This window comes from Dendropsophus ebraccatus, chromosome 5 (genome assembly GCF_027789765.1).
Source record: "Dendropsophus ebraccatus isolate aDenEbr1 chromosome 5, aDenEbr1.pat, whole genome shotgun sequence".
Lineage (NCBI taxonomy): Eukaryota > Metazoa > Chordata > Amphibia > Anura > Hylidae > Dendropsophus > Dendropsophus ebraccatus.
The window spans coordinates 131,324,104-131,333,842 of NC_091458.1; the positions used below are offsets into that span (position 1 = coordinate 131,324,104).

Here is a 9,739-nt window from a genome sequence, read left to right on the forward strand (position 1 = left end):
TATTCTTTAAACTACTATGTGCTTAAACTGTTAGAGGCTGTTAACGTCGGCTCCTGTGGTGATCAACAGGACTTTTTTTTTTTTTATGTTAGTAAAAACTGGGATCACAACAAAGTATCACGTATGAATGGATGTATGATGATTAAATGTATGTTCTCTATGAAATGTTTGAAGTTCAGTGTATTTTCTTTTGTACTGTTTTTGTTCTGAGGGGTATTTGATATTTTGCAGAGGTCGTTATGAAAACAAAAAATAAACCTACCCTGCTTCTGCTTGTACTTGCTTCTGAGAGGTGTTGGTGCAGGACCTGCCTGCTCAGCCAATCAATGACTGAGGCAGAACACTGCAGCAGCCAATGATTGGTTGAAGCAGGTACAAGTGGGGGACTATTTTATTTAGTTTCTGTTAGATTAAGAGGAACTGTGGGGCCCAGGCTGTTGTATACTCTTAAAATGTCACTGGAGATAACTTTCAAAATCTAAATTAATAGCAGAGGTAATATAAAGCAATTTACATTTTTTTTTTAATCATACTGTAACACAAAGCTAAACTTACCAGAAATCCAGGTCCAGTCTCCTAAAGGCAGATTTTCTGACTTGCGCTGGTTGACAAAAGAGACTAAACACAGGAATTCTGCCCAGTACAGAGAGTCACGGCTTAATGTGTCCATCAATGTGTCCATCTGACTTTTTTTTTTTTTTTCCTCTCAAAAAACGGGAAACAGTCAGAAAACTGGAAGTGTGTTGTCCACGATAACTAAAAAAATATTAATTAATGGAAATTGCAAACTTTTGATTTTGAAAGTTATAACGAAAGTGACACTTTAAGCATAATGCCTCGCATAAAAAGATCAGTAAAAGTTAAAGAGGTTGTATTCTGGAAATAAAAAAATAAATAAATAAAAAAACTTGCCTTAAAGGGGTACTTTTTTTTTTTTTTTTTTTACCTTTCACGTCATCTGGTGTCAGAAAATCATACAGATTTGTAAGTTACTACTTTTACAAGTACTTATGAGCTGCTGTATGTCCTGCAGGAAGTGGTGTATTTTTTCTAGTCTGACACTGTGCCCTCTGCTGCCACCTCTGCCTGTGACAGGAGCTGTCTACAGGCATTTGCTACTGCTCTGGACACAACTAGGAACTGGTGCGGCCCCTTCAGTTGTATGAGTGAAGGGGTCATGCAGCAGGCAGTGCAACATGTGGGTTCCTTGTTGTGCGACTGAGAATCGCTGTGTATCCTTAGCTTTACATGCATCTTGCACGTATAGATGCCTGCATGCTTCCCAAAAGGAACTAGGGGTGATTAGGAAGGGAGGTGAAAGGGGGATACATTTAGCTGTTGAAGACTATTCAGTAGGTGTTTGGCCCTTGTATATCATTAAAACAAAGTCTGTGTAAGTGAACCAATTTACCAAATCCGGCTCGTACAATTGCCAACCACCACTGGTCATCAGTAACACGTATTCAGTATGAATTGGAGCCAGCACTGAACACTAATTGAGAATGAAAAATAAAACAACATGTGAAGACTGCAAAAAGTGAGTCTACCTCTTGCTGTATAAATATTGTATCGCTGCAAAACATGACATATGCTGGATCCAATTCATACTGAATAGGTGTTTGGCCCTTGTTTACGCAGGATTGATTAGATTTCTGTTAATGTGTTCTCACTCTGCAAAGGTACAATATTAGGGAGTGGGGGAGGATTTATCAAGATTAGCATCTCCTACGCCAATCTTAAAAATCCCCTTGCCAGCACACGGACATACAGGATCTATGTAGAAGCCTGCACAAGAGTTCCCTGTGATATCATTTACCATTTACCCCGACAAGCCGACATAAATGGTTGTAAATGCAGTGCACGCAGAGGCTATGGACCTTCCGCATGCGTCTGTGCCCACTGCCCAGCCCTCTCCCCGCCTCTCTGGCGTGAGCAGTGCTGAGGGTAAACATTCTCTTTGTTTTTGTGCAACACAAGTATTTTTTATTTTCCCTCTGTGCCATGAAACCCCCCCCCCCCCCCATCTGTGGGGGAATTCACATTCTGACACATGACAGCAAAAAAAATAGGAATCCTGCACCAAAATTGTTACTGCATTTTAGCTATGTCTTCTTTGGTCAGAGGTGGTGGAAAAAGTTTCTAAAACTATGCCGTAAGTAAGCAGGTTTTATTTTTAACACAAAATCCCCCCAAATTCTAGTACATTTTCAGTAGTAAATCTTCCTCATAGCATATCGCAGTCACATGTCTTCACATCAAGCATTTAATACTAGACATGTCATTGATGGGCATATGGGGTTTTGAAAATTTGGAAAAGTGTGGCCCTACCATAAACAACATATCCCTAGAATAATACACCCCCCCCCCCCCAAAAAAAAAAAATATATAAAAACAAAATATACATACATAAATATACCTAGAATAAGTTCCCCTTTTAACTTAAAGCACTGTGTATGTCTTCACTAATAGGTGTCACTGTGTGAAAAAACATCCAAGCATCTCAGGACGAACACCCACTGAGCTGGTTTTGTGGGTATATTCAATTTCCATTGCAGAATTAGAAGTTTTGCCTTCTCTGATTAAACAAGGACTTTTTAAGTGGAACCAGCTTGATCGCCTCCAAAACTGATACACCTCCAAGAACTGTCAGTAGAACATTTGTTTGACCAACAGTGATCTCTCCTGGAGTTGGTGAAGAGTCGAGGCGTTTTGCCCTCTGAAGACACATCTCTAACTGTTTTGCGCCTTACTCACGTGTCATATAAAGTTGTCCGTAATCAAGGTTCAGCTTAGAGCACATTGATTTATATTGGGCTATTCACACAGTCCGTGTTAATTTTGTCCTAGTGCAGATTGTGATTGCGGTGTGAATTACCAATAGAAGTCTATGGGATCTGTATTTTTTTTTACAGACGTCACATCCACAACACAGATTAAAGCTATGCAAACTTGTACTGTCCATATTTTACGGAAACAGAAACGGATGCAAATACGGATGATTTTCCACGTATCACGGAGAAAAAAATAGCGGGAGGTTTTGCGGCCCAGAAAAATTGCTGAACGGGTGAATAAGGCCTTACTGTTCCATCACAGCTGAAAAATAGAAATGTTGAAATACTAAATCTGTCACACAGCAGACACCACTGCTGCGATCGACAAATTATTGCCCTGCGTGATGGTGCGTTTACACGGAACGATTATCGTTCGTATTTTTGCAATAACGATTGTCTCGTGTAAACAAAGCGAACGATCAAGCGACGAGCGAGAAATCATTGTGATCTTTCATCGGCGACTATGATCAGCCAATGAAACGATCTTTAGGCTCAAACCTAAATTCATTGGCCGCCGACTGCGCGTTGCTACGTTGACAGCTGATGATTCAACAAACAGTTTACATTACCTGTGCTCGTTCCGGTCTCCTCCTGCGCTCTGCTTCCTCCCTGGTCCCGCACATTGCAACTTCAGGGCGGCCTGTCTGAGCTGACAGGCCGCTCAGCCAATCACTGGCCGTGGCGGTCCTGGACAGTGATTGGCTGAGCGGCCTGTTAGCTCACACAGGCCACTCTGAAGCTGCAGCGTGAAGTTTCGGGGAGGAAGCAGAGCGCAGAAGACCGGGAACGTAGGCAGGTGATGTAAACTGTTAGGGCAAAGGCTGCACAGACATCGCTGATGATGTCTGTGCAGCCCTTGCTAAGCGATTATCGTTCTGTGTAATAGGCCAAGTAAATGAGCGCTGATCTAGCAGATCGGCACTCATTTACAGTATTAATCGCCTATGTAATAGGACCCTCACCCATGCTTGGAATCACATATCCCTAAAATAGGATAATTCACATGGACTAGTCCGAAAAATAATTGCTGCAGTCTTCTTCCTGTGGAACATGAGCATGCCTGCTGAGCACAGCTACCATCATCCTAATACAACAAACAGGCTTTGTGCCCTAAAGTGCCCAGAGACACCCCAGAATGTCCATTTATAAATCATAGAGACGTCAAAAGTTTTGATCAGTCTGTGTCTGAGTGTTCAGGTCCGCACTGATCGCACTGCAGCATGGCCCGCTCCCTGCTCTGTTAGGCCTGATTTACACGTTCAGTAATTTTTCTTGACTGTAAAACCTCCCGCTATTTGCTTCTGTTTCCCTTTCCGCATCCGTTATATGAACAGTACTAGTTTGCATATATTTGATCCCTGTTTTTTACGTACATCACGGATGTGACATCCGTGACGTCCGTGAAAACACGGATCCCATAGACTTCTATTGGTAATCTGTAACGCGATCACAATCCGCACTAGGACATGTTCTTTTTTTTTAAGGATCAAAATTAACACTGTGACTGTGTGAATAGCCCAATACAAATCAATGTGCTCTAAGCTTAACCTTGATTACGGACAATTTTATAGGACACGTGAATAAGGCCCAAAACAGTTATAGATGTGTCTTCAGAGAACCGCGATTATGGATCCGGAAAAACGGACAATCTTACTGAACGTGTGAATAAGGCCTTAGTGTAAGAGTTGGGCGTCATGGCCCTATTACACGGAGCCATAATTGGCCGACAACGTTCAACGCCATCGGAGACAACGATCAGCAAATGAAACGATCTTTAGGCTCAGACCTAAATTCATTGCTGCGAATTGCTACGTCGATGGCTAATGATTCAACAAACAGTTTACATTACCTGTGCTCGTTCCGGTCTCCTTCTGTGCTCTGCTTCCTCCCCGATCCTGCACACTGCAACTTCAGGGCGGCCTGTCTGAGCTGACAGGCCGCTCAGTCAATCACTGGCCGTGGCGGTCCTGGACAGTGATTGGCTGAGCGCCCTGTTAGCTCAGACAGGCCGTCCTGAAGTTGCAGTGTGCAGGACCGGGGAGGAAGCAGAGCGCAGAAGACCGGGAACATGGACAGGTGATGTAAACTGTTAGGGCAAAGGCTGCACAGACTTTGCTAATGATGTCCGTGCAGCCCTTGCTAAGCGAATATCGGGCTGTGTATTAGACCTAGTAAATGAGCGCTGATCTAACAGGTCGGCACTCGTTTACAGTATTAATCGCCTGTGTAATAGGACCCTTACACCATGAGCCAGACTCATCACGTGACACCGGAAGAGGACCATGCTGAGCACTTCTCCTAGCTCATTCTCACCATAGGTATGGGTATGAACACTCCGACCCGGGACTGATCAAAACTTTTGACATGTCTCTATTGAACAAACACTTTAAAATTGTCCAAGCAAAATCAGGCTTTTCGGCAAGTATGTATAGTGCTGTTATAGTGCTAATATTCATGAAGTGTTGAGCGGACCTGTCAAAATGTTCATCTTCGGCGATGTTATCCGAAACCAAACGCTCAGTGTTAGATTCCCAACGGTTTTCGGATGTCGCCCTAGGGAGTTCTGGGAAACATGAAAACAGCCCAAGTTATCCCAGCAGCCCTAGGGAGTCATTCATCTCCTGAAGCCGCTGGGAATCAAACGCTGAGTGTTCAGGTTCAGATAACATTGACGAACCTGAACATTCTGACTATTCAGTATATAAGCAATGTGTATATATATATATATATATATAAAGCAGCTGGACATGGATGACCCCTGCACCATTCATGTGAGTCTGCTCTCTATATCCCCTGCTGCACAGTCACTGAGCCCACAGCCTCTCTGCCTGCACGTGACTGGTCACATGGTTGTGACATCATCAAAGGTCCTTTAGCCTCCTAGTTGCTGTCTTCTGGGTAAGTCTATGGACTGGGTTAGCAGGCAGCTGGCTGGGAGAGTGTGCTGTGAGTGAGTGGTCGGAGGGCAGCAGTGTGTGTGTGTTCTCCTGTACAGTCAGGCTGCCGCACACTCTGGCACCTCACTTACTTCTATTGCTGACCTTGCCATGTGTTCCTGCAGAGCGCTGAGCAGGCTGGGAGCACTTCCTGGTAGACTGCTGCAGGTGTCACACAGCACAGGGCTCATGTACTTGTCTTGTGCAGCAGTGTGGTCAGTGGAGTCAGCGCTGCCATGTGTGATCCCATAGTCACTGTGAGGTCCCCCCCCCCTTACTTGTGTACATATAGTCATGTTCCCCCTGTAAATACTGTACACTCATGGAGACCACTTTATATCAGGGATGGGGAACTTTCAGCCCTCTAGCTGTTGCAAAACTACAACTCCCATGGTTCCCGGGCGCCCAGAGCTTTGGGGGTTGTAGTATGGCTTTAAAACAAAACTAAAAGCAGGTTGGTATTGTGTTCTTATAGGGCAGAAGATACTGGCTACTAATGTTTCTTTATTAGGGTAACTTCACACGCATTGGATCTGCAGCGGATTTCACGCTGCGAGTTTGCAACGAAATCTGCTGTGGATCCTGGTTGTGTGAAGCTCAATGGGTCACATATACACATATCTCTATAGACCTTCACACTACCAGGATCCGCAGCGGATTTTGCTGCAAACTCGCAGCGTGAAATCCGCTGCAGATCCAATACGTGTGAAGCTACCCTAAGGGTATGTCCAGACTGAGGAGTAGGCGAGTATTCAGCGAGGAATTCAAGAGGAAAGAATTTTAGCAGAATTGAAGCAGAATTTAAATTAACACTGTCACACCCTTTTTGCATTCTGACTTCTCTACACAGTACCTCATTTTATATCATACGTCATTATGCTTGTAAAAAGTGATCTTTTATCATCTGCAGATTGTGCTATCTGGGTGGGGCTTAATGGGCAAAGCGCCACTTAGCCCCACCCACAACATCACAGTTGCCCCCTCCCCGTGACGTCATCAGCGCATAGGTCCCACCCCTCGACGACCATTGGAACAGGCCAGCCTAAAGGTCTAGGCCCCACCCTACCAATGGCCGCTGAGAGGGCGGGGCCTATGCACCGACTAAGTCACAGCATCAAATCTGCTACGGATCCTGTACGTGTGAACACACCCTAATAGTACTGATCGAAGTCTTTATATGACCTGAAATGTCAACGCTGCATAGAGAATATTGTGTTGTCAGAATCTCATTGTATTGCATTATTAGACAATAGGCCTGTATCTTGAATAAATCCTATTCGTACATAAAGGAAAAAGATTATAAACAATTGCTGGAATTAATGGAGAATTCTTCATCTTTCTTACAGCTTTTAGGCCTTCACTTGCCTGCCATTCAGGAACATTACAGACCCTTGAGGAACCATGTGGCCTGTGCTATGGGCTGCCCTAAGGACATATGCCCCATATGTCACTTTTCCAGTGGCTCTTGTGGTTGGTACAGTAGGATACCAGTTGGAATGGTTTATTCGTGGAACTCCACAACAGTCTGTGGAGGAGCTGAGCATTTTGGAAAAGAGAGAGGAAAGGGTGTTACAGGAGGCAGCAGGACGGGATCTTACTCAAGTCATCAGCCTAAAAGAGAAGATTGAGTTCACCCCTAAGGCTGTTCTCAACCGCAACAGACAGGAGAAGAGCTGAGATGACTTAATGGCAGACTTTTTCTGAAACTCTGTTGGAGAAAGTTACTGGAAGGACACTGAGAAAACCTTCCAAGTGAAAGTGACAGGTGGCAGTTCTTTATGACTCTGGAGACATAAATGGAGTCATCGTATTTACCCATACTTTGGTGGTCTATCATAAAATAATCGCGCAGTCCCAGATTTCACAATTACAGTGGCATGTCTTATAGTATGTGTCAGCTACTCGGTTCATATACTACCACTCATGAGAATTATATTTCTAAATAAAGTTAAATTATAAGGTGTACAGTTCATTGTTAAGCTGTAAATGAGACTGTGAGTTGCCACAGGAACCTATATTGCTGGCAATTATAGATGGATGTAATTTTATCCCGGCTTACTGATACCTCAGGGCCCCGTCTGCTGCAACTTTATGGCCCTGCTGATGGATTGCCCATTCAACCAGTCAGTGACTGCAACGGTGTTCTGTTCCAGTCACTGACTGGCTGATCAGGCCAAAAAGTTGCAGCTGCAGGAGGCTGGCAGATGTCAGAGATCAGTAAGGCAGCACTGCGGGGGGACGGGGATGGGTAAGTATACATTTTAATGTTCCCACCCCTCCTGTCTGCCTGAGATTTTTTTTTTCACAGGACGACTTCTTTAATAATATGCACTGTATTCACATCCAGGCTTATGAAGGATCTGGCATCCCTTAATATATCTGTCCAAACGATTGGCGGCTGGGAGTTTACTTAAACCGCCATGATATGCAGGTCTTAGTAAATTCCCCCTAAGTGTATACATTGGCCCAGATGTATCAATCTATCTGGGATAAAATAGTTTCCCACATGAAACCTTTTCAGTGTCCTGGTACCATGTGGTGATCATGTTTTGAGATATTGCGTTTCTTACTAAGCTGAAGGAAAAGTAGGGGTGGAAACATCTGTAGATATAGTTATGCATTAGCAAAATATATTACATTTACGTACAAAAACAACACACAAAAACCAAAGTGTGGGAATTTGAAGAATGGAGACATAGGATGCCTTTAGAGTATATGTGATGTAATGGAAATCTGGAACGCCCATTTATCCAGAAGAACATTTGTGAGGTCAGATGGGAAGGTCTGGCTTGCAGTCTCTTTTCTAGTTCATTCCAGTGGTGTTGGGGTCCGAGCTCTGTGTGGGCCGGTAAAGTTCTTTGACACCAAACATACCGAGCCATGCGCTTTGCTTTGTGTGCTTGGGCAAAGTCCTGCTGGGAGAGAAAAGGGTCTTCCCCAAACTGTTCCCAGACAGGTGAAAGTATACTATTGTCCAAAATGGCTTTATATGCTGAAGCATTAATGGGGATGTCTTATAAAGCTAAGATGGTAAGGCCAGATGTGTACCACATACATATTTATGTTTTCAGTGAAGCAGCTTGCATCACTGTACTGTTTTACTCCTCCATGACTATTTACTTTTTGGTATCCTGTTTGGGTATATCCACACTACAGAATCCCAGCGGATCACCTGCCATGAATTCCGCAGCCCGTCCCTGCACATCACTGCTGTAGGGAAAAGGAGTCACTGGGCCAGGAGGAAGACTGGATCGGCCCACAACTCCAGTCAGCCCCCGGATGATGTGCAGCTGTCAGGGGTGTCCCGTCCTATCCTCGGGCAGCGCGCGCATTAGAGAGCTCTCTGTGCGCCTGTGCCTTCCGGTACAGGGGGTGCACGTTATAGACGCTCCCTGTGCCGGAAGTCCCAGACTCTGTGCACAGGGAGTTCTCTGATGAGCGCGCTGCCCAGGGATAGGACGTGACACCCCGGCAGCCGTGCATCATCCGGGCCCCCTATGTTGCCCCCCTTATAGATGGCCCCCTCTCCCCCTATGTTGCTCCCCCCTTATAGATGGCCCCCTCTCCCCCTATTTGCCCCCCCTTATAGATGGCCCTCTCCCCCTATGTTGCCTCCCCTCTTATAGATGGCCCCCTCTCCCCCTATGTTGCCTCCCCTTATAGATGGCCCCTCTCCCCTATGTTACCCCCGCTTATAGATGGCTCCTCCTCCCTATGTTGCCCCCTCTCGCCCTATGTTACCCCCCCCCCTTAGAGATGGCCTCCTCTCCCCCTATGTTGCCCCCTCTCCCTCTATGTTCCCCCCCCCCTTATAGATGGCCCTCTCTCTTTCTATGTTGAGATTTTGGAAGTCATAGTATTTAGAAATGTCTACAGTCGGCAAGCACCAAGTTACTGCGAAGCAAGCAAAGGATATCTATTTAGAATTAGAAACCAATGGCTCCTGATGCCCGAAGAGATCTGACATCAGCA

The 9,739-nt window shown here is 45.0% G+C and overlaps 1 protein-coding gene across 2 annotated transcripts; it reads left to right on the plus strand.

The window, feature by feature from the left end:
* Positions 1 to 5,671: 5,671 nt before the first annotated feature.
* SMIM12 (small integral membrane protein 12) lies at positions 5,672 to 7,730 on the plus strand. Of its 2 annotated transcripts, none has more exons than XM_069972520.1 (2): positions 5,672 to 5,729; positions 7,114 to 7,730. In XM_069972520.1, exon 2 carries the CDS (start codon positions 7,169 to 7,171, stop codon positions 7,442 to 7,444), a length of 276 nt encoding a protein of 91 aa, XP_069828621.1. In that variant the 5' UTR covers positions 5,672 to 5,729; positions 7,114 to 7,168; the 3' UTR covers positions 7,445 to 7,730. The 2 variants fall into 2 exon arrangements, with proteins under 2 accessions (XP_069828621.1, XP_069828622.1); XM_069972521.1 differs by lacking the exon at positions 5,672 to 5,729 and adding an exon at positions 5,926 to 6,221.
* Positions 7,731 to 9,739: the final 2,009 nt, after the last annotated feature.